This window comes from Lagopus leucura, unplaced genomic scaffold (assembly GCF_019238085.1).
Source record: "Lagopus leucura isolate 7727_CA_CO unplaced genomic scaffold, USGS_WTPT01 Super-Scaffold_100002, whole genome shotgun sequence".
In the NCBI taxonomy this organism is placed as follows: Eukaryota; Metazoa; Chordata; class Aves; order Galliformes; family Phasianidae; genus Lagopus; species Lagopus leucura.
Genome location: NW_024962263.1, coordinates 83,485,373 through 83,511,147, shown reverse-complemented (window position 1 = coordinate 83,511,147; position 25,775 = coordinate 83,485,373). Strand labels below are relative to the sequence as shown.

The 25,775-nt window shown below is 38.2% G+C and overlaps 1 protein-coding gene across 3 annotated transcripts in view; it reads right to left on the bottom strand.

The window, feature by feature from the left end:
- Nucleotides 1-25,775, bottom strand: part of TG (thyroglobulin) — a 162,251-nt gene that overhangs the window by 117,593 nt on the left and 18,883 nt on the right. For all 3 annotated transcript variants that reach the window (XM_042868995.1, XM_042868996.1, XM_042868997.1), the window contains exons 14-24: nucleotides 25,613-25,725; nucleotides 25,030-25,141; nucleotides 23,518-23,718; nucleotides 19,417-19,626; nucleotides 17,161-17,315; nucleotides 16,582-16,738; nucleotides 12,926-13,150; nucleotides 7,224-7,373; nucleotides 5,848-6,018; nucleotides 2,476-2,598; nucleotides 538-653 (exon numbers count right to left, since the gene is read on the bottom strand). In XM_042868995.1, the coding sequence (XP_042724929.1) occupies nucleotides 538-653; nucleotides 2,476-2,598; nucleotides 5,848-6,018; nucleotides 7,224-7,373; nucleotides 12,926-13,150; nucleotides 16,582-16,738; nucleotides 17,161-17,315; nucleotides 19,417-19,626; nucleotides 23,518-23,718; nucleotides 25,030-25,141; nucleotides 25,613-25,725 (1,733 nt within the window). The remainder of the gene's footprint in view (nucleotides 1-537; nucleotides 654-2,475; nucleotides 2,599-5,847; nucleotides 6,019-7,223; nucleotides 7,374-12,925; nucleotides 13,151-16,581; nucleotides 16,739-17,160; nucleotides 17,316-19,416; nucleotides 19,627-23,517; nucleotides 23,719-25,029; nucleotides 25,142-25,612; nucleotides 25,726-25,775) is intronic.

The window sequence follows — 25,775 nt, the reverse complement described above, 5'->3', positions numbered from 1 at the left end:
AGAATAGCCTGGGTTGAAAGGGACGATAATGATCACCTAGTTTCACCCCTCCTGCTATGTGCAGAGTTGCCAGAGCCACATCTAGCCTGGCCTCGAATGCCTCCAGAGATGGGGCATCCACCAACCTCCTTGGGCAACTTGTTCCAGTGTGTCATCACCCTCTAAAAGCCTTTGATTCAAAGCTTGGAGAGGAGGAAGGGACTGAGAAATGATGACCATTCAGGTGACATAGTTACTGACCTAGATGCTCCTAATTCTGACTATTCAGATGAAAGCACTTTTTAAGTTCACTTGATATTCAGACTGCAGGAGTTCAATATGTTTTGAGAAGTGCTGTGTGGTGTTTCATGGAAACTTTGAGGCATTCAGTGCCACTTTTGGCAATGACTGGTTGTAGTTTCTCTGCCAGCTTGAAGGAATTTATAACACAGTGTCCAAGGAATCAGATAATTTCCTGCTCTTCTTTTGTGATAGCTTCTACTTATATTTCACCTACAGTATTACAGTAAACAGATTTTTAAATACAGCAGTTTTTACCAATTCAGAGGTGGTGCAGTTGAAGTTGACTTCAGCAGCACTGTATAAATCACACAATATTTCGGCATCAGCAGGGGTTACAGCAGCAAAACTGCAAGCTTCTTCCTTATCACAGTCTGAAAAACAAAGAGGAAACCTGAAGTTTCTTAGTATTTCATATCTACAATTTTTGCTACCAATTCCTCCGTCTTCTGCCATTTACCTATTTTTTCATACCTCTATGAGACTGCAGAGTTTCACATGCCAGATGAACTTTGGCTTTCAACCATTTAGTATAGCATTAAGTTTTCTTAAGTTGAGTTATTAAGTTTATTTAAGTTTTTAAGTAATTAGATGATATAAAATGTATTTGGGCACCTTTCACCAACAGATGAATTAAGTCTAACCACTTAACTAAATATTTAAGGTCTGCTGGATAATTTTGCCTGTGGAAGGTAGGGAAGACTCACACAAACCACTTAGCGTATCTGCACAAGACAGTAACTCCACAGCAAACAGGTTGTGGTCAAAATCAGCATGATTGAAGGTAATGAAACATGAAATTCTGAAATCATGCCTACTGATTAGTGTAAGGCAGTGAGCAGCCATCCCCTTCCAAAGTTATGAGTGGCAGAAGATCCTTTTGCCTATATGCTACCACCACTAATAGGCTCCCACAGCTTTGCTCCTAAAACAAGAGGTAAAATTGTCTCCAAATATTTCTTGCATAAAATAAAACAGTTTAGACCAGAACACCATCAGAATATAAACTAAACTATACAACTGCACAGGAGCAGAGAGGGAAGGCTATTCCTATCCTATCCAGTAATATTTTAGACTGGCATTGCCATTTGGCAGTGAATATAAGCTCATATACTGTTTCTTCACTTTGTTGTTCCAATCTTTTAATAAAAAAAAAAGAAAATGCAACCTTCTCTTTTATAATAAAAATACAAATTACATGCATTGAAAACATAGCTTGCCAAAATGGCAGGGGGTTGGAGATTCATGATCATTGAGGTCCCTTCCAACCCGGGCCGTTCTGTGACTCTGTGGCATCTATACCTTCCTAAGTTCATGACTGAAATGCCTTGCTTTTAAGTATCTCCAGTTTCAGGGCTAGGTGCAAAAAATCTTATACTAACTGAATCTGTGAAGCCCTGTGCGTACTCCCAGAATACTTCTAATCACTAAACCATGTCCCCAGTTGCTACATCTATACAATACATTAACGTCTCCAGGGATGATAACTCCATTGCTTCCCTGGGCAGCTTGCTCCAAAGCTTGACTAATGCTTAATATTAGCCCTTGTCACAAGTTATCCTTGTTATTAGAGCCAGGGTGTATTTATTTTGAATGCTACACCTCTACCTCTGTTCACAAGTCTGCATTAGGAGACACAGGGCGAGGTACCTTTAAAGCAGTGCAACTGTGGTTTCAGATAACTTTGAATCGACACAAACCACCAAATGTGATGTGTCCAAAGGCAATACAATATGTACACTGTAAGACCCAGCAGAGGAATAGATCTGCACTCCTTACAGTATCCTTCTGATGTAAGCAAGGGTTTCTATTCCTCTTTAATACACCAATCACATAATCTGGGAAGAGACAAAGAACCTGATTTTCACATAGGCTGAACATCTAATTCTTCCTTTTTGTCTAAGTATCTGGAAAGCCTAATGAATTTTTCCTGGTTTGAATCTTGGCTCTCATTCATATTGCAAAATGGATTTAAACTCAGGTGACTTGCCTAAAATGGAACATAAGGTCATAAGATTTCTTTCTAAAAGAAAGAGCAATCTCTTCTCTGAACCAAAGTTAGCAGTAAGCTAGCACTGAATTGCAAGAGACATAGTTCATCTAGGACCTTATCCATAAGTTCATCATACAAAAGCATTCAGAGTTCTTCAAGATGGTTTCTATTGTCTGCGCAGATTTTCTGACAGTTTTCCTTACCTGAAATGCATTGAAAAGTTAGACTTTGTAGGTCTCTCCCAAATGACTGAGATTGGAGTATTTGAACTTTGTCTGACCCGTAAACGAATGTAGAGGCAGGAACTCTCTCAAATTTTCTGAGCACTAAAAACCAAAGACACAAGTATCAGTTCCCATGCTACAGAGAGACAAGGAGACTTTGGCTAGAAGCAAAAAATTAAGGACTTTTACAGGGAAATAACTCACTACATGACATATTCTGACTCAACAGGTAACAAAGGAGACAAGAGGAACAAAGGGGGCCTACAGGAAAGCTGAGGAGGTACTTTCATAAGGGCGTGTATTTCTGTTCTGCAAAAACAGCACAACAATATCTTTCAAAAGCAGTTAGCAAGAGGTGGTCTGGCAGTTCATATTCAGGTGGAACTTCCCTGCCAGCAGCAGACTGATTGTCTCCTATTACTTGCTCATGGTACAGAATGAACTACTGAGTCAACAGGGGGACCAACCTTCTGAAAAACAATCACTGAAATAAAAGTCAGCTCCAACAGAACTTGGCTACAAAGGAAATCTAGGAGCTTAATTCTCATGTTTAGGAGCGTAAAACAATTGTTGTCCACTAACTTAAAGCTCAGGGATTTGTTGTAGGTGGCGCAGTCAGCATGCTCCTTTTTGACACCCTCACAGTTAACTACAGACTGTCACTTGATTTAAATCTGCTCTCTCCAATCTTCACGTTGCACATGTGTGTAAGGAAGCCCATCAAGCAAGACTATTCACAAATTAGGAAAAGCTCATGGGGTCTGGAGAAAGGGCCTAGCAGTGGGTTGTTAGAGTTTGGGTATTATGGTCAGGCTGCAGTTGGACTTGATGATCTTTAAGGTCTTTTCGAACCGAGCAATTCTATGATTCTGTGATGCAGAATCGAAAGGTCACCAAATGCAGACAAGTATCCATTTAAGCTCAGGTTTGGCCCTGGCTATGCCTTGAAGAATTTTATAGACAGTAAACGGACACGGAAAGACATTGCAACCACTCTGCTCAGGTTTCTATTACTTATAGAGATTTTTTGATACAGTGCATCCATCAGCTGATAAACTAATACCTTTCAGTGAGCACAACATGCTAAGGAGAACGGAAGAATGTGGTGACTTCACCCCTGTCTTGTCAGGCTTCTGCTCAAAATTCCATACATTCTAACCACAGAATCATCTAGGTTGCCAAAGATCTCAGAGATCACCAAGTCCAACCACCAATCTGATCTACTGAGTCCCACTACTAAACCATGTCCCTTACTGCCATATCTACATGTCTCTTTAATACTTCCAGGGATGCAGACTCCATCGCTTTCCTGGAAAGCCTATTCCAATGCTTGACCATCCTCTCTGTGAAGAAATTATTCCTGATATCCAGTCTAAACTTTCTCTAGCGCATCATGAGCCCATTTCCTCACATCCTGACATTTGTCATCTGAGAAAAGAGACCAACATCCTCAGTACAGCTGTCTTTATTGTAGTTGTAGAGTAAAACAAGCTTTCCCTTCAGCCTCCTCTTCTGCAGTCTCATCGAGCCCATTCAGACCTTCATCTCATTGCAATGAACACCAGACCTAGATCTTACAGAGCTAAAAAGCAGGAGTCCTGGTTCAATCTCAACCAGCGTGAGATATCTGCCAGTAGAAGAGCTGGAGGTTCAGCCCTTCACTTCCCTGCGCACTTAGGCACAGAGGTTCAGCTGGAAGATCCCAAGCCTTTCTCCCTGCAACAACTGCATAAACCACAAAATAAAATTCAGGGATAAGTTCTTAAAACAATCATTTGTACTCCTGCAGCAAAATAGTCAGGCTAAATCAGAAGCAAATGTCCAGTGTTGTCAGGGCTGAGTGAGCAGGTGCTTTTGATAAAACCATCATTTCTGCTCAGAAAAAACATAAGGGCTAGCCAAAAACTAAAAAAAAAAAAAAAAAAAAAAAAAAACCCAAACCAAACAAAAAAAAGTTCTTGCACTCCAGTGCAACTGGGGAGAGGCATAAACAGAGCTGGAAGGTTTTTTCCTTCCAAGGAATACAGGAGAACACAACATAAGCATTAGCCTAATTCTACAGTAAACTGAATTCTTTTTACATCTGCAACTTTCAGTGATGCCCAGCTGAAAACAGAATGTACATATTTTCATAAAAATGAAAAGAATTCTTTATTTTTATGTTGTTTGCAATTGTTTGCTGCCCTCATTTCTAATTCGAAGTTGGAAGCACTTTGAATGCTTCTCTATTATTTTTCTTTTTGGTTTGCTTCTTTTGCTTTTGTGTTTAATTTTTTAATTCTGATATTCCATTCCTCCATTTTCTCTACTTCAGTAATATGGAAGAAAAGTAGAGAAAAGATAAAAAGTCTCCAATTCAGAGCTTAACATAACATCAATTTCTGAAGCAAATATTCCATTAAATTTGATGCTAGTTATATAATAAGTATAAAATATGCTGGAAGACTAATTTTTGGGAAAGGGAAAAGTTTTGGGTTTGAGGGTCATAGTTAAACCTTATTGCAAGCAGTCTGGGGACTGTTTGATGGATGACTTCAGTATAGATCTCTAGCAGATGCTTACATGTACAACATCCAGCTTGATGAAGCCCTCATTTTGCATCTTTTCCGTTGGACTTCCAACAAATTACTTTCTACTTTGTCTTTCTGTCATCTCTTCTATTTCATTTTTTCTGAATTCCACTTCAACTGTTCCAAAGGCTCCTCCAGAAGTGGTGGAGAATTAGGTAAATGTTTGGAATATCACGGCTGGTTGTTGTTTGTTTTTTTGTTTTGTTTTGTTTTTTGTGGGGCGATAGTGTTGGAATTTTTTTTCCCCATTTTGTTTTATTTTACTGTTTGTTTAACTTTGTTTTCCAAAATTGTTTGAGAACTGCAATTTCACAATTGTCTTCAAGCAGAAGGAAGTTTCCCCAGTTTGCAAGGACGTGTTCACTAAGTCGAATACCATAAAGCACAAGCCCAGACAGTGATGTTATGCCACAGCTATGAAGTCATTGTAAAACATAGTCTGTTTTACAGGATCACATGGATGAGTGATAATTTTACAGCAAAATTCATCATTCTGCTTTGTTCCCCTTAGCCCACTCGTTATTCTTCAGCTCAGGAGATCAGCATACATAAAACACTGTCAGCCATTGGAGAGTGAAAGAAATCTTCTCTCTCCGCTCACAGGAAATGACTTTGTCAATCCAGTCATGAAAAGACAGAAGCAAGGAGCAATGTGGCTGAAGGCAGAGGCCACAAGTATGGGTAAATGAGTATGCTGGCAAACCAGCTGTGGAGCACTGGGTCATTTCATAAGGCAGTTACACTTACATTGGATAAAAACATATCCAAATATCATTCTTACCTGAGCACTCATAGTCTGTAAGGAGAGCATCTGTTTCAGTCCAATCCAGAGCTGCTCCAAAGTCATCAACACAGAAGGATTTTTTAGTGTCAGGGTCTTGTTGGGAAGGCCTATACTGGCCATCCTCATTGCACTGCAAACCCTGCTCATTGCCTTGACAGTAAGTAATACCTGTAAGCAGGGTGAAAAAAGGAGAGGTTTGACAATGTTTTCCCTGGGCTTTGAAGCATCAACAGGACAAAAAACTTTAAGTACAATAGAAACTTTTCTGAATATTAATCTCATCATATAAATATGTGATGTTTTATTCTTTAAGATATGCTTATCTCACTTCTTTGTTTTCTCTGTAAATCACATTCAGAACATTTCCGGGATTTTCTGTATGAATACAACCTCCCTTGTAATAAGTGCTGTAAAGCAGAGCAGTACAGAGAAGGAACTGTATTTTCACACAGGGTTGTTCAGTGCTTATTGCAATGGACCCATGAAATGTTATGAAGAACACCACAAGAGCTATCACAACAATTTTTTTGTTACATAAAAAAAAAAAAAATCCACTGTTGGTGGAAAATATGGTGCTAACTCTCTTTTCTTAAAGATTAATGACTTTGATTTAAATTAGCAGCATCTTCCTAACTACTTTTCAATCCCTATTGTGTAAACAACAAAGCACATGAGATCAATACCTACACTGAGAACACAGATATAGAAATGAAGGTGACAAATCAGGCTGATGTCTTCTTTAGGCAAAAATAAATTGATGTTAGAGCGATTATAAACCTTCTGTTTTATCTCATCCAAGAGAATACATAGACTGGAACAAAACAAAGCAGTTCCTGTACTCATCCATAATACCAAGTCTTTAGTGTGACTACTTGCTTTTAGCTTTATCCACGAGCTTAACAAATGGTATTCTTTATAGAACTGCTTCCAAAAATAAGTCATTTAAAATGTATACACTAACTTTACTGAATATATCAACTTTGAGAAGTGTTTGTATCAAAGTTGGGTCTTAAAAGAGGTAGGCAAAGATTCCTTTAATATTCAAGAAAATGACAATAAATTGACCATATCAGATGTTTCTTGCTGACTGAATATCCAGATGTCTTTCTGCAGGACAGTGAACATGTCTCAAAGAACCACAACATCCTGGATGAGACTGACCACTCATTTCTCACACATATTTGATGTAAACACCAGACAGTTCATTTTGTCCTTGAAAAACATTTTTTAATATATGCAGAAAGGATTACATCCATTAAAAAAAATGTTTCAAAAAAAAGTCAGAAAGGATTTATTTTCAACCTGACAGATGAAAATAATACTCATCAGTTATTTGAAGTCAAAATACAAAGGGAAAAATGGGCTCAACTTACAGTCATCAGCACTGAATGCCCCATAAGAGTTGGTAGTTTTGCCCACAGGACACTTGATGCAAGATAAACGCCCTGTCTGATGTTGGTAGTAGCCAAGAGGGCAGGGAATGCATTCACCGTTCTGGAAATTAGTGCCTGGAGGACAAACAACTGCAAAGAGAACAACATTGTTACTCTTATGGAATTCAACCATTTCAGACATTTGCACACCCATGAATGATTGTATATTTATCATGCTGGTAGACTTTCTAAGGTTTCAAGCCTTTAATATATGTATTTCTAAGTGGAATAATACAAAATACAGAAAAAATACAAAACAAAAACACTCCTTAAATATTCATTACACTCGCAATTGCTTGGAATATATACTATGGCTTCTTATTTTCAGATCATCCTAAAAACACACCTGAAATAATGCACTACACACTCTTTGGAAACACCAAGTGCAGGCCTGATTTCAGCTGAATACTGTCAAACCCATTTGTAATAAGATAATGCACTGTGTGAATGAAAGGAACTGGAGCTACAGAGTCACTTCCTCAAAAACTACAGGCAGAAAGAGGAAGACTCCAGTGAGTAAAAATTCCAAAAACTTTGCACAGAAATTCACCATCTGGTAACAATTTCATTCAGAATTCCTAGTAAAGAAGTTTTTGTAAGCACTTCCAAGCTAAATAGAAATGGCTGGATTAAAAGTCACTAGTTAGTTGTGCACATGACAACCCCAATACAAAACAAACAGATATCCTTAGTCCGAAAATAGGATTGTTCTGAAAATTATGTTTTCGGAAGTAATATTTCCAGCTGAACTGTTGCATATTCCAAAGAAAGCTCTTTTTCTTCTGGGAGGTCATGCAATACCATCTTTCCCTCCAGATCATTCAGATGATCATTAAAGCAGAAGACTCACAGATATATTTGCAGGACAATACCTTCACTTGTTATTTCACAGCTGCTTTCCAGATGCACTTTTCCTTCAAAACACTATCAAATGTATATTTTGGGACTTTGGCAAGGTGCAGAACTTCATTTCTGCTCTTGCCCTGCATTTTGACAGCAGTTTAAGCTTGTATTAGAGAGAAACCATGATGGAAAATTGGCCATCTCCACTACAACTCATATGATGAATTTCCACCAGCACATGGGAGCTAATTTAACTTGCTGAAGCACCTAAATTATAACAGATGAAAAAGACAGCTAGCGTCAAAATGATCATATCTTCCTTCACTTCCTCTAAGTGGTCCAATGGGAAATTCCAGGATGAGACAACATAGAGGCTGACTTTTTCTTCCTCTCAAGTAGTTATAATACATATCTGAAACCCACTAAAGAGCAAAAAAATCCTGGATGAGACAGTTTTCCACTTTCTAATGCATATTGCTTAATATACAAGTGTGTCTGATACATTTTAATGACATTTTCTAACACATGCAAAAAGAATCATAAGCATTTCAAATGAACAGCAGTAGAAGAAAATAAAATGAAATGAGTAATCCATGCCTAAATCCAAGGCAAAACGCAAAGGATAGGAGTGACTAATTAAGCAATTGAATTTTATAAAAGAAGAAATCAAGCTTTCAAAGCATCTTCCTCTTACTGTAGTTATGGTCATGATGCAGATGTAACATCTGCGTCTAATCACATTTTAAGAAAGTAGAACAACTTTTTGTCTCACGTTAGATTGACAAAAAGACATGAAGAACAGCAAAAAAAGAGCAAAACATTGGTGCAGAGACTGATGTTTTCTAGAATCCACAGCTCTTGAAAGCATGTGTGGCATCAGCTGTAGGTTAATCTCCCTGTGCTCATGTTAAGTGTGTGACTCTGAAAGTTGGACAAACCATCAAACTCAACTCTTGCAAGCTTTAATGTACACATGTTTTAACAAGATAAGAAACTAGAGGATAGTCTTGAGGCTATCTCAGAGCTAAGTGTTACCAGTGGACTTAAACTTAATTTCCCTAAATATGAAAATAAAACAAAAGTAATAAAATAAAAAATTAAAATGGTCCCAAATTAAATCCCTGAATGCAGCACATGAGGTCTTTAAGCTGGCCTTGCTTTTAAGCCAACTAAGGCCTCTGCATACCAGGGGAACAACATACTGAGTAGCCATTTACAGGCTAAAGAGCAACTAATTGGAGAATGGCAAAGCAGCTCCAAAGCAGTGGGATAATGCTCTCCACAGAAGCCTCATTTTGCTTAAGATCAGCTCTCCCCACACTGAGTATACTTAAAAATTATTACAACAGATTGCTACTCAATGCTTGCACTGCTCTCTCCTTCCTCCAGGAGGAGATTTGTGGGATTCCAGATTCTTGGATCCATCAATTACTAATGAAGCCTTGAGCTGCTAGCTTGGCTATAAAACCAGTGCTGTTTTTGATTTGGGTTATGCTCTGGTCAAAGCAGTTCTGATAGAATTTAACAAGCTTTCTAAATAACAAAAGGAGTGAGCATAAAAATGTACAGTAAAACAAAGGTAAATCACAACGAGCTTTAAGATTTCCTCCTGAAATAAACAGTGAGAGAGGAGAAGAAGAGAAATAGATCCCAACAGGATAAATGACCAGATTACTTATCCATAATGCGCATAATAAAACTAAACCAAACAAAAAATAAAGTACTGCATCATTGGAGAACAAACAGAATTCCTAACTCCAACATTTAAATAAAATGTTCAGCCCTACAACATAAAATGGTCCAGCATGTCCTATGACATCTTAGAATAAGAAATTTCTGCCAGTATCTGGAAGATAAATCATCTCCTTCCCATATTTCTCTGATGTTGGCTTTACTGAGTGCCTTTCCCTACATCTAGTTGGTACAAATACACATGATCTGACTCACAAGGCAAATTAATTCAGCGCTTCCTGAAGGCCTCTATCCCTGTAGGAAAAATTTGGCTTAAAGATACAGTTCACTGCAAGTTCTTTTGAGATGGATTTCACTTAATAAATAATGATACCTTTAGTCGGTACAGCAGTACATCTTGTTAAGTAACAGAGAGTTGTTACTTACTCTGGATTCTCTGTAAGAATTAATCTTTTTCTGCATGGCGTGTTTAAATAACCAAAATTCAAAGTGTTGCAGACCACAGAGATGAACTGAAACTGCAGTCAATTTACCCTTACAGGTCCAAGCTAAGAACAGCAGTAGCTCAGAGCTGATTCATGCCTCGATGCTTTGAAGTCCTTTCCTTAAAAGGACGTGTGCAATGCTGAAGGTAGGAAAGTGACCAGATACACTAACAAAATCCGCTACCTGGTGTTCAGCCTTGCCTGTCCAAAAAGCCATGCTTAATACGAGGCAAAGCAGCTCATCTTTGAAACTGGCTTGACTTGTCTTTAAATTATGGAGCACAGCACACACCACCCTTCATATGTACTACTATTTTTCAATTCTAGTAAACTCACTTTAGTCACAAATTATATAATTACATAATTTAATTACGCATCAAATAAATTATTATGCTAGTGAATTCTCAAGAGAAAGCTGCTACATAGGTCTGCTGTACTCCTTTCATGCAGAAATGCACGATCCATCCAACTCAGGTCTACCCTCTGCACAAGACTGGCCCAGAAGGTGCCCATTTCTGTAGGGAACAGGACAGTGTGGAGTCCCATATCGGCTTTACAGCCTGGCAAACCTCACATAGAGATGCTGTCAGAGGGAGACCTTCAGGAAGAGGCCAGTAAAATTCAGACATGTGATGTAGGGGAAGATGGTATACAACTCCATAGCAATACTCTTTCTCTTACGGACTACCACCTTTGATGCTAACTATACAGTTGAACCCACAGAAGGTATCACACTCACTCTCCTGAGTAGAGAGAAAAGGCAGAGGTCGAGCACAGATATGTTCATAGACTTGAAGGCTTCCCTCTCAGCATTTTTTTCGTCAGGATTCAAGTCACATAACATTTAAAATAACAAAAAAATCTGCCAATATCCTAACTATTAGCAAGCTAACACCTCCAGTGCTTCACATCCACCATTGCACTATTACTATTGCACTGCTTTTTTTTCTCTTTTTTAACATATAAAAATCAAGAGTGATTAATTTGGCAGGAATTCAAGAAATGAAAATATTTACATCCAACTTATTTTCATTCAAGTTACCAAGTTAAAGACATAACAAGCTACATTTTCATTTTTAATTATATGAGAAAGAAAAATATGATGGTGACAATAACTTCAGAGATTTCCAGCAGTATTTTCTGTGTGAAAAAATACAGTGTCTTTCATTTTTTTGTTTGCTCTGAGATCATTCCTAAAAGGTAACAGAAATGGCAGCTAAAGTAAAATGCTCCTGAGCTTAGAAGATCCCTACATGATAGTTCTCCCCTGCAACCTCTTTGCTCTAAAGCAGGAGACTCCAAACCAAACAGAAACCTGGCAGCATGCAAGGCTTATGCACAAAGTGATCATTTAACTTCAGGTACATCAGTGTTTCAGCCACAGTGACTGCACTTTGGGTTCAGAACATACAAGCAGTTTTTATGCTCTCTTCCTATTATCTACAACAATGTGTACCTGAATGCAGCTGCAGAATTCACAAACATGCATAAACTCAAGCTGAGCTTCCCTAGCTTGCTGCCAGCACTTAATCCATCTCGTTTTAAGTTTACAGACACAAAAGCACAGGTATTTCCCTTTTTCATTATTATTCAGATCCCTTGACAGCAGATCCCTGAAAGACATTTGTTCTTGTTCTTGTAATCAGCTGAACATTAGAAAGCACTCCTAATTTGTAAAGAACCACCAAACCAAGCACAGAGATAAGTTCTTTTCATGTGCCTGGATTTGTCCTTAGGATCTCTAACTTAGGTTACATAGCATAGAAGTTCAGCCATTAAAAAAACTCCACAATTGGGAAAATTTATCCCATACTTTCTGTTGTTGCTCTTATACCTACCCCTACTCAGTTTCCAAAAGAGTTAGACAAAATTAATGTATCCTAAACTGACATCAGAAAGGCACAGAATCACTGAGGCTAACTGGGTCAACAAGAACAGTGAAGGTTGCACTGTAGGATGGCTGATGAAAATGGAAATACGAGCAGTGCTGTTAAGGCAGAGGGTTTTTGGTGATACACAGGGATCCTGTGAAGAGGTAGGCTTGGAAGCCCCAAGCAGGATGTTGACAGAAAGACAGCCCATTCCAGGGAAGTAGACTAAACAGAAGAAGATGAAAAAAAGTGCAGAATTGCAATCAGGTCTGGGTGTTGGCCAACGCAGAGAAAGCTTCCATGTGAGCTGGCTGGGACTTGGCCCAAGAATTCTCAGACTCAAGATTTCTGCCATTTCTATAGCTAGGTTTCTATTCTGGGTAGTGTATAATCATACAAAGCACTAACTATATTATCTTTGCTTCTTAGTAAGGATCATGCGTAATACAGAAAGACCTTTTAATACCAGACAGATCTGAAAACATCCCAATAAATGTTAGTGAAACCTTCCATACGGTGCCAGTGCCAGGAAGTCTACTTCTAAATAAGTGGCTCAAATCCATCTACAATGCAAGGACTAAACAGCAACCAAAGTAATAATTCCTGTCCCTCCTCAGATTTGCCACTGAAAGTGACTCTTTATGCCTTTGACCTATTAACCATAAACACAATCTTGCTGATGACTTATGGACTGTACCTTTATATCAATCCCTAACATAATCAAAGAAGGGAAAGCTAAACTGAGGCATACCACATCCTTGTGCATTTGGGACGATTTTCTCAGGAGATGAAATTCTTCGAAACCCTCTTCTACATCCCAGCTGCACTCTTGGAGACAAATCAAACTCTTCATCTTGGGGAAAATCAATGAATGAATCTGCTGGGAATTGCTTGGAGTCTAAATACAGCAGAAAACGACCATCCTCAATCTCTTTAATAAACGCTCCAATGAGTTTTTCTCCAACAAGTGCATTTTCTAAAGGAAATAATGTAAGAAAATAATATGAAGGAGATCCCTCATGGGGAAATGGAACAAAATAAAGAGTGATAAACATTGTATTAATTAACAGCATCAGCAGATTCAAATAAAAAATACAAGCATGCTAGCAAACAGCAGAAAAGAATGAATGTGTGTATTGTTTACAGTATTAAAGTCCTAAATTTAGTATATGTAGAGGTGCTAATGCAATAATCATAGAATCAGTTAGAATCCTCAGTTAGAATGTAGCCACAAGTATCATCAAGTCCAGTTTCTGGCTCCACATAGGATTACACAAAAATTAAACCATATTTCTGAGAGCATTGTCCAAACATCTCTTGAACTCCTGCAGGCTTATAGAATTAGAGAATGGTTTGGGTTGGAAGGTGTTTTTAAAGATTATCTAGTCCACCTTCAGGTAATGGCAGGGCAAAAGAAAAAATAGCAAGCACAAAAGTTGAAGTACCAGAAAACAAAATGTGATTTGTTTCTCTTGTTTCAATGGCTATATTTGGTTCTTCTGTAGCATTTTATTTATTTGGTTTTGAAGACATTCATAACTATATAATAATCAGGTTCTGTCACACTACTGATCCAATAGACACTCCCCTCACAGCTGCTGAAGCTGGTGTTTAAAGCTGGAAAATAGTGAGCATCTACCCATGCTTCCCATATTCATAGTTTTCCAGGTAACTTCTTTTTCTGATTACTTGCTTCAGGACAGTTTTCAGCATAAGAGAAGGAGTGAGTTCCCCAGTTGGCTGCACCAGAAGCACTCCAAGGAACAGTGTTCCCAGAGAATTTTTTGAGCTTCTGTGTTCTTTTCATCTCAGCAGGCCCTGACCTAAATGTTGGTACAGATTATGAAGACCTCCCATAGCTACGGGTGGTGTACAGCCCTGTAATCCAGCAAATGGGAAGTCCTGCACACTGTGTACTTCAGGTTTGCAAGCACACCAATGACCTTGGACATTGAATTTTCACAGGGCGGATGTTATATGCGTAAAGAGAGAGTGAGGAATGTTACACCTCACACACTGCACAAAGATGTTGTGTCTGACGTGTTTAAGGGAAATAGATGAAGGTACTGCTGCCCTCTCACATGGTGACTTTCCCTACATTGCACTGTAGCCCATGGGCAGGCCTCACTCTGAGAGTGAAGAGAAAATTTCACAGGTAGGTACAAGCCTCCAGCTATGCTGTTCATATTCTCAGTTTTCTGTTTCTTCCAGCTTTGAGCAACTTATTCTTCTGTTATGCCGACACATAATAGAACAAAAAAATAGCACACAATTGTGTTCAACCTCAAGCCAAATTGATACTTAGCTTGTGAGAAAATAATTGGAGATTGCCACACAACCAATAACAATTTGCAAAGGTTTTGCCAGAAATTATCTCATAACTGAAAGCAGAAACAAGCAGATTAGTCTAATATTCAAGCAAATATCTTTCTGAATTTTCTTGTAACTAGCTGTAGAAGAATTCAAAATAACCTAGAAATGACAGCTGGAGGGAATTCACACATAGAAAAGAAGCAAAGAGTCAAACCAGCAAGAACCCATATAGGTCTGCTGAATTTCCTTCACTTAAAAAATCCTTCTGTGTTGAATCATTCATAACACTATCAATAAATATGAAGTTCCTGTGAGGGTGCATGGATCTATGTCTGTATGGTGTATTTTATGGGCCGAATGTATAAACAGACATTGAACTATAATATACATGTTCATACATGGCAAATAGACAGGTAAGCCGTGGAATGTCTCAGTGTTATGACTGATTTCCTCCAGTGTCACTGATGGGAACAGTCTACTATATTCCCATCCAACAAAAGTTAATTTTTATAATCGTTTCTGGTTTTGCTTGTTGAATAGAGAGAATTTTCTGTGTATTTCCTCAGTATTTTAGAACTAAGATTTAAGATGCCAAGTCAAATGGCATCATCTCAGAAAGAGATTTGCACAGCCTGAGAATTTAATACATGAAAATGTATGTAAGAAAAAATGTAATGAAACGTTCACAACTGATGATTTAGAACTGAGGTTCTTCACTGAGAACACATGCATGTTCTATGCCTCTGTTTAGCATTTTTTTTCTCAATTTCATCACAGTAGGAAAAAAGGAAAGCAAAACTTCTCCCTTGTCCATAAAGAACTAAGAAAAGATCAAAACTATTTTAATAATATAGATTTTCAAATCAGAGAGTCAATTTATCCACTCAATGTGTATAAACGAACTATGATGATGCGTAAAACTGTTCAAACAGAAAGATTCAAAGCCGCTTTAAAACATAATGGAAATTGATTGTACCAAGAGTATATGGGCAGCAGGTTGTCTGACCTCCCTAGACCAGACTGCTGCCTCTTCTGAAACTCTACAGTAATTCTCTGAAGAGCAGTTTTAGTACTATGGGGAAATAATAGCGTTGAGAGGGTAAAAAAATGTAACGTCTTCAAAGCAGAATGCTTTCAGATGTAAACTTCTGTATAAACCCAAACTAAACCATACTTTGATCCACCTTCTACAAACCACGTAATATTTATGTTTCCTTTATAATCTCGTACAACTGAATGAATACAAACATAAACACACAGTATAGCCAGGAACCACACATGATCAGTGCACCCTCTACTGAAGTCCCAAAGGCTTTTGAACTTGGTTCTGATCAGCCTGTATGTCACGTCTCTACGTCTCAGAATTAGAGAGAAGAACATGTGCAGGCAGAGTTTTTTATATTTAGTTCTGGGAACATTATTGCAAAGCCAGGAAACTAGAAAAATGCTGGCACAGAGGGCATTTGAACTTGGAATGTGTCTTTTTCTTCTTTTATTTCAAGAGGAAATGCTGACTGCTTTGAAAGAAGCTCCTTACACGATCTCAAGCTCACTTTTACACCGCAGTGAAGATCCACCAGTCAATGGACTGCATACTTGCTTTAGGACTTCTGAGGTAAGGATCATTCTTGACTGTCCAATGTAAGGCAATAAAAATAAAAGGAAAAAAACCCACACACATAGTTTGGAGGAATTGGTTCTCTTTTTCGGCGATGCGTGAATTTTGTTTCTCCAAGTCCAATCTGATAAAGAACACAATGTTTTCCACTATGGAGGACCTGCCCAATGGAAATTAATCTCTAGATCAGTTCAGCTCATAGCAAGTAATCTAATTTTCCTGTTAAAGGAGTTGGATGAGGCAGCACTATCTGAAAGCAATACTCAATCATATCCTCTTTTCATTCTGTAGTCACAGGCTGAAAAGAGAAATATAACACCAAAGGCTCAGAAAAAACTCCAGTGTTACAAGGACTCTTTCAGTGAGCATTTGTGTACACTGCCTTTTTATTGCCTCCTAAGAGCAGACAGAGGAAAACAAAACCATTAGGAAGCAAAGAAGGTTTGATTAACAGAAACATCAGAGGAAAAACTTACCAATATTGTGTAAGTCAGGGAGAGAAGCTGCTGGGATGTTTTCCAGCAGAGCCCTCCATGTGACATTCACCCCCAGGCGGTCCACACTCAGGCATTCAACATAGACAGAGGAATCGTCACAGACAGAAACTGAGCCAGTGTTTCCAAAAGCATTTACCTTGAATTCAAAATTAAATGAAATTAAAGTTAGTCGGCCTTAGAATCTCCTGGTTCTTAGTCTTTCTCTGCTCATTTGCACTGTGATATGCTCAAGGCAATATTTTCAAAAGGGCTTGTAAAAACAAGCATAAAACAAGATTAAAAAGGTTCACTTCCATCACAACACATTTTAATGAATATTGGACTAAAGACTTCTATGGCTACCATTAATCTGATCTGCCCAACGTGGGGACAGTGAGTCTAAATATCCTGGTTTCCTTGTTCTCCATATGCTGTCAGCCCTGGCAGACCTCATAGTATTTTCTGCTCTTCCCTCTATTTTACAGATGCAAAATTCTACTCCCTTTCATACAGTTCTCTTTTTTTTTTTTTTTATAAATTTTATTATTTAAGCAACAAAGAATAAGGAACTGAAATTACCTGGAGGTGACAAAAACCACGAGCCTTCAGCTCATCTAAAATAAATATCTGGAATGCCTGGAGTAAACCAGAGTAGTCAGAACTACAGGTCTTCTGAGGAGGTAGCAGAAGCTGAAAGTGTGTTTGAGCTTGGACTGTCTGAAATAATTGGAGTTCTAAAAATAAATAGAAGGGCATTTATTAGCTTCACTGTACAATGTAGAAACTGATTTTCAAAGTTACTTCAAAAAGATGACATCATTGAATTTCATTTTGATCTCCATCAATAGCATCTCCCTGTAAAAACATGGTGGAAATAATAGAGCTGTCAGTAGAGTGTGTTTGGTAAATATGTATGCTGTGCATGATAGAGAAAGCCAGGTGTAATAGTTAAACAATAAAGAGATTGCTAACCCACAGAATGATAAGGGAAATTATAAGACTTGGCAGATACAAATTTCCAGAGAACTGCTAATGTTATGCCAACAACCAAGAAAGAAACAGAAAAAAAAGGAATTATTGACCTATAAACCTTCACTTTTCTAAGATAAAATCATTATAATAATTAATACTAATTCAAATGGCCCTTCAGAAGCCTAGCTTGTCAAATTAACTTGAGATCAAGCTTTGAGAGACAATAAATTTGATTGCATAATAATAGCTCTGACATGGACATTTCAAGTGCCTTCTGATCTTTCAGCAGCAAGCCAAATCACACAAACCATTGAGAAAATGATGGCCTCATCCATCTCAAAATGAAAATCTATTTGGACAGTTCTTAGTCAGGAAAAATCAAAAAGGTGAAAATTTCTTGTCTCCACTGGGCTTATCCTGATCACAGGGTTCTTGAGGACTTCATTCTCTCAGGTTCAGTATAGGGGTGATATGATCACATAACCTCCAAATGGAGTTGGCTCTTGTCCCTTCAGCATGGAGAAGTGGCAGAGCTCTCTCTCGTTGTGCTCCTCTATAGATCCTCACTGCACTGTGTACAAGGGTCACTTCATGGAGCACAATTCCCAGTTGCTTGCTCCCTAAACAAATGTAAAAAAAACTCGAAAGAGTTCAAAGAGAGCAATGGGAAGGACCAAGGGGCATGGAAACCTGCTTCTTCCTGAAAGGCACAAAGCCCTCTGTCTGTTTAGTTTATTGGACAGTAGATAAGAGCTGATTTAACCACAAGCTGTAAGTGTACACATTAGGGACAGGAAATAAAATTTTTGAGGGTGTGGGTAATTATCCATTGGAACAAATGGATAACGTGGTGTGTAAAATGATGTGGTGAATTGTCCGTTATTGTGAAGTTTGTTCAGTGACCATCAGACATGTTAGAATTTTTTTCCTCTCTCCCTAAAACCACTCTGTTTTAAACACAAAATTGCTGAGCAAAATCCCTTAGCCTATGTTAAGTAGAAACTCGTATTAGATTATTGCATACTCCCCATAAACAGCTATTCAACTGCCATTAGACAAACTCAAAAGTTACCTCATTATATAGCATAAAAACGTCACAAACATGATTAAGGGCAAACAAAAATCTCAATCCAAAATTCAAAGCTTAACATTGTTTACATTTGGAATAGAGCTATGGTAACACAGGAGTTTCAAGACTCATCCGTTCTGGAAATGAGGAATAGCTGCAAACTTGGCATCAGGATCTGAAGTTTGTCAAAGTTCAGCATTCATTTATTTCACTTATTTGAAATAAATGAAAAGCCAATATTAATACTCAATTACATGAGCACTGAAGAGAGAATTTATTATTCCGAGATTTAAAGGGTTTGTTTCTTTTCTCTTGAAAGAAAAATGATTTGAAAAATACTGTGTCAGCCTGTGAAAGCCATAATCCTAAAAAACAGACTGCTACAAAAGATGCAGAAGTAACATTGACTTGATTGTGCAAATAAATATTCAAGTTCTGCCAAATTCAAACATCTGGTGCTCATCTGTTCTTCCAGAACTAAGTGTTTCCATCAGAATCATTTCATGGTGCCAGCATCTTTTAACTTGCAAAGGAAAATCTGCATATAGATTGAATAACTATTTATAGTAAGATGTTGCAGAAAAGCTGGACTATTTCAGGCATAGGCAGCAAGGTACAGAGATGAAGATAGCAGAAGACAGGATTGATCTACTGCACCTTAGTTCAGAAACTCCCACATAACTGCACCCTATCATTTCAACTCACACTGTAACTTCATGATGAATGAAACAGGATTTTTGAAGATATTTTTACATTGCTCTGTGCCCTTCCCAACCCATGGTAATTAGACGTACTCTGGCAGGCGTGGTAGAGTGGGGCAGCTGAGATCCACAGATGTTTCTGCACATCACACTGGAACAGCGTGTTGGAAGCAGCGCTCTTATAGCCCTGGCGGCACGCCAGCCGGCACTGCTGAACGCCCAGCATCTGCCCAGAATCATTGGCACAGAACACAGCTCCATTGAGGATAGAAGAGGTACCAAATGGCACAGCACACTGGGGACCTTTAAACGGGAGAGGAAGGGGACAGATTAGTACATAGAGTGATACACTCCTATTAAAATGTCCCCACAGTCCTCACATAACATGGACAGCACGTTGTGCATTTGCCCCTCATACTAACTTAAAACTGGTTGCATGTCAGCCTGGTTCAGTTCACTAACCAGTTCACTAAAAGATTCCTACTGACTTTAAAGGATAACACACTGGGTACAGAAAGATACATGCATGGTGTATGAGAACAGATAGGTTTAAAACAGTCATGAATAAATTTAAGCAGGAAATGAGAAGAAGGTTTCTTACCATTGACTTTCATGGAAGATATCCAGTGGAAATAGACAGGGCCAAAAAAAATCTCAGTTTGCTTTAGAATGGAGTTCAAAAACTTTACGATCAAGAACTGAACCGCACCAGGATGTTCCTTGGTGACACAGTAGGTCCCTAGCTGTGAGACATGGCTTTCTAATTGCAGTGCAAGATCTACCTTTCAACTCACTCTTTATCAATACAGTATTTTCAGACCTTCTTGCCTACTACAACAGACTAATATAACAAGCTAACTATGATGATTTTTAACTTCTACTAATGTGTACAGATGAACTGGTTTGTTCAATACTAGCCAAATCCCAACCTACTTCCCAACTATTTCTTATACATCATATGTATATTATATATTTTACTAATGTTTATACACACTTCTGAGTTCCAGATCTACAAAATGGAAAGAAAAAAAATAACAGCTACCTAAGTTGGAAAATATTAAGAGAAGGTCTCATATGCTACAATTCATCTGCTTGCTGTATGTCATTCTCCAAACAACAACACCCAGATCAGTCCCAATCTGCCTGCTGTTGGAGGAAGACGTGCTCTGCTGATGGCTCACATCTGAGCAGTTTCTGCCTCCCCTGCTGATGGAGTTATGGAAATTAATTTAATTTAATGTTCACAACTTTGCAGGATGAATCTGGGATCCAATGTGCTACAGTACTTCTTTGTTTTCCAGCCATGGACATTGTAATTCTGAAATATAAGGGTTTTAAATTGGTCTTTCTGACTTACAAAATTTATCCTTTTCCTTCCAAGATTCCTTTATAACATCTTTTTTTTTAACAATTCTGTAAATGGAGACACTACACTCTTCCTCTTTCATATCTCTCTTTAAGTAAAGATAGAAAGCTGGTGTCCTTGTTTTATGAAACCACTAGAGATAATAGGACTATAAGATATCATTCTGCAATGGATAGTAGCATTTATCATGATCAGTGCAAACTACATCCACTGTTACATGCAAATTCTATTAATAACCCTTTATTCAAAGTTAATAAATATTAAAAGCCAGTTCTGTGTTCCCTTTATTTCTCTAAAACTTTTTTTTACCCATCAAGTCAAATCCAGCCTCAGCCATATGCTCCTACAGTCTTGTACTGTCTGTCCCAATGGGAGCTTGTGTATAAACTAGAAAAACAGACAGCATGCAAAAAATAAAGAGGATGAATGGTTTCCTGATTTAGTTCACAGTTTCCATTCAAGACCCCATCAACCAGCCAAGATGATCAGCAATTTGCTCATTTATCTCTCTCTATAGATGTAGCTCCCTATATTATGATTATCAAGCCTTCACCATTTTGTCATTCCTCTGTTTCTACCTCAATTTCTTGGTCCAGGAGGAATGAGCCAGAATCGAATTGAATACTGACACTGGTTTCACAGGTGTTTCTAAACATTTCCAGAAGGAAAGTATCTTCTCCAAAAATGGCTCTGTCTTCTCTATCTCCAGCCAGAGCTGTGGATGGCAGGCATAGGGATGGGAGGTGTACATGGGGACTGCCAGGATACTTGGCATCAGCTCTCTTGCATGTCAAATAGAAGTTGTTGAATTCTGTTGCTGATGGAAATGATTAATCTAATGAAAACTACATTGTAAGAACTGGGCACTCAAAAGTTATTACTTGGTGTTTACAGCTGTCTGTTCCGATGCTGGAGGAGACATGGATTGTATTCTCCCACCACAACAGCTTCTTTCACTGATTGAGAAGATCTCCAAGATGGTGAAAGAATACTCTTTCCATTTCACAGAATAGTTATTAGTGGATTCCAAACTGAGTAGGTTGAGGGGGAAAATAATTTGTTCTTCTTAATTTTATACCATTACTAAGTTGTCTAGCATGAAAAAATTCTATTGCTTTTTCAAAATCCATGAAAATTACTGAAGTCTATTTCAATGGTATTTTTACATAGAAAATAACAAACAGTTCCCCAGGTTTCCAATATATTCTTTAAGCAATTATTTCTCAGCTCAGTCTTTCAAAAATGGAAGATCATTAATCATTCAGTCACTGTTTCCTCTATGAAAACTACAATATTTCAGGATTCCAAGAAATATCAAATGTGCAACCAAAATCCAGAAAATCAGAGCCATATCCCAGGGTACATTTAAACATTCTTTATCGTATCCTTCAGAACTTAGCAGGAAATCCAGAAAATGATCTTATGTGAAGATAAGGAGATATAAAGGACTTTGCATTTACAACTAATTCTGACTTCTCTGGCCTACTGCAAGCTCCTCCACTTTTTATGTTCACCTTCAGAGTCTATCAGAAAATCAGTTTGCACTACTGAGTGCTGTGCACTCATGTTGAGTTCCTCCAGCTGGTCCAAACAAAACAATAAATAAATATTATGCAGTCCAGTGTCAGAAATCCTAGCCCATAACCTGAAAGCAAGATGGCAGCAATATATTTATTAGACCAATAAGCTCTGCTTCTCTGAGTAGCTATAAAGATGCACATAACTATAGCACACTAGCTCTGGAATTCATTTCTTCAGAGCCTAGTTAAGCATCTCTAGATAGCACCACACTGCTTGGGGCAGAAAAAGCCCCGTGATTTCCTCGTGTCTTCTCAAATGATCCTATTCTCAAAGCTGTCTGCTGGTATAAGAGATTCCAAATGAAATGATGTAGCTGGTTTCCAAATTGGCAGAGAAGTTACCTGATTGATTATTGTATCAATTATGAAAATGCTTTACAGCTAGTTGGGCTGACACAGTCAGCATGGTGGGCACATTTTTTCTCATTATATAGCAGAATCTCTAAAGGATACCTAAGCAATTTATTGTTATGGGGACTAATTTTCTAAAACCTACCAACAGCTCTCATTAAAAAAAAACAAACAATGAATGAACTATGGAAACTGTGGTGTCCTGCAGGCGCTGGCTCTGAAGTTGAAGGTTTTCTTTTTACATCTCTAATTTCAACTAATCATTGCACTTTGGATAATGGCCTTATAGAAATCTTAATTTGTTTAGCTTATTTCAGTGTTGGGAAGATGTTTGAAGACAATAGGTAATAGAATTTATCCAAATGTCTCCCACTTGGACATCTCACTGGAAACCATGAATGAAATCCAGTACTTCACAGCTCTAATAATGTCAGAAATACTCTGCAAATATGTAGTATTTTGGCACATCCTTTCCACAATTCTGATTACTAGCCAGCAGTAGGAATGGCAGAAGCATACATTTTTTAAATTTTATTTTAGTCAGTTGGATGGCTTTTAATTCCAGAGGCAGCTCAGACTGGAACTGGTTCAAGTTTGCAGCAGCCTATTCAGATTGACTTCTTAGCTTAGCTTAACAGCTCTTATATTTAACCAATTTTATGAATTAGGAGGAGTCAAAGATTCGTTCCCTTCTTCTTTCTCCTGACAAAGCACTTGAGGAAAAGGGGACACTATGTCCAGGTAGCTCAGAAGTCTACTATAACACAAAGATGATCATACCACCTGAGCAAAAATCTCTCTAACAGTCTGAAAAAAGAAGCTTAAACATAACAAAATACTAGTAAAATGTAGTTTTGGCTCAGGTTCCAGAGTCAAACTTGCAGAGCAGCAACTCACTTTCACATGCAGGTCTTCCTCCGCTTACTCGTGTCCCAGGTACCTCTTCTCCATTGTCAAACACACACCAGCAGCTTTCTTCATCCTGGGTGCACTGCACAGGTGAGAATATCCCACTGGGCTCTTCACATTTTGGAATGTAACCCTTCCCAGCTTCTCGTAAACTAGTTCTCAACTCCAACATATTACAGAAACTAGGACCTTTAAAGAGAGAAAGATTGTTGCAAGATGCAGAATAGAAGACAAACTGATCATCTGAAAAATAGAATATAGCAATAACTTATTTAGAAATATGTGTAATTTTAGATGCACTAGACAACATACACTTTTTTCCTAAAGACTGTAGTGCATGTTGTATGAATTTGTACCACGAAAATGGTGGAAAAAAAGTAAAAGATATGATAAGAATATTTAATAATGTTACAACATAACCTCACACATATGCTTTTATAAACAGCAACTGTTATTATTTCTCACAAATAAACAAAACAGTGACGTGTGCTTGAGGAACCATCCAAACCCAAGAAGATCCAAAACATTCACCCCAATAAAATTGATATTCACCAATTTTGTTAATCCACAAGTGTTGGAGTAAACTTGGGTAGTGATTCAGGTAACAAATATTCAACTACTATTTCTTCAGGCAACACAGTTACTTATCTCCCATCTGGTATGCTGCACATCTACAACCAGACTTCTATCAGTAGGTTATCTATAAGAAGAGCTGAGCAGACTTGCTGGGTCAGACTAAGGTACTAATTTGCTATCCCATCCTCAGCAATTATCTGCTCTTGACATGGATGTTCTGGTAGAAATTTTGCTTGAAGCCTGAAGATTATTCTCCCAAATTTTCTATGGGAGATGGAAATCAGAAAATCACTAGCTGAGGAACTGAAGAAAGAAACACAGAGCAGAGCCAGGGGATTAACTCCTACTGGGCATCTCAATTTCTCTGAGCAGGGTTTCTCCAGCCTTTTGGGGGAATTTTCACAGAATCACAGAATCCTAGTATAAGATCTTCCATCTCTGATGAGAGCTCAACAGTTCCACCTTTATTTGAAGAACAACCTCTATCTCTATTTGAAGATAACATAAAGATAATATAGATTTAATCACTCTGCACAGAGCAGTCAAGGACCATGTTAAATGGACTCAAAGCTGTGATTCTGTTGCTCTCCTACTGCATGTCGTTCAGCTCCTACAGCTCAGAATTCATCCTGAAAACTCATGAGCCTGCAAACTTTTCTGCAGTGGCATGAATATAAAGAGAACATAGGTTATTAATCAGTTTTTGAACACTGCTTTGTTTCTTGTTATGAAAGTAAATGGTAACTATTTTCAGCTATCCTCTCAAAGACTGTACTTGCATGAACTTATCATTGAGGAATCCAACCATAAGACCTCCGTATTTCCATGGGAATCATTCCAAAAAGGAAAGTGCAGAAGTACACATGCAGCAAAGCATGAGACATTACCAGTGCCATCACAGCCTGTGGGTAAAACATTACTCACACTCAGGATTGCCATCTGAATCTTTGTTGCCAGGCTGAAATACTTCTCCTGACTCAGGATCTACACACCAAGTATTTGCATAAGATCTCTGTAGCACGGTGTATTCTCCTGTCTAAGAAATATCAGTTACATGTCATTGCAGAGCAACATATACTAACACAGACACACTAGCATTCATATCCCAAAAGCCTGGTTAAAATATTTGGTTATATTTATTTTTGTCCTTTAATGCATGTTAAGAAGAAAAACAAAATACTAAAATACTCATATCAGGTCCTGAGAGGAGCAGTACGTAGACTGAAAGCTCACTGGGATTAACTTCTGGTATGACCTTGGTTTGAAATTTCTTTCCTTCCCCAGCTCAGGGCTCTACATCACTCGCTGGCAAATTTCAAGAGCATCGTGGACTGATTTATGGAGGGAAAACCTCCCTTTTGTTTTGTTGAACCCTTTTCATTCAGCTTAATAAGAATGCACAAAGGGATACTTAGTGAGCTTCGACTGAATCTCTGTGGGTCTTTAGCATGGTTGTAGCAAAACCAGGAAGGTTTTGATACACCTTTCCTCAGCCACACTAAATTACCTCAAGGCAGTAGGGGACAAACAGATCAGTTGCAGAGGCATCCAGCTTTGAGCCACTCTGTCTCCAGCTGGAGATTAAGGCATTGGCTCGAGATCTCTGGCATGACGTCTGACCTACAAGAGGGAGAACATACGTATGCGTGCTAAAATAAAATGAAGTTCTC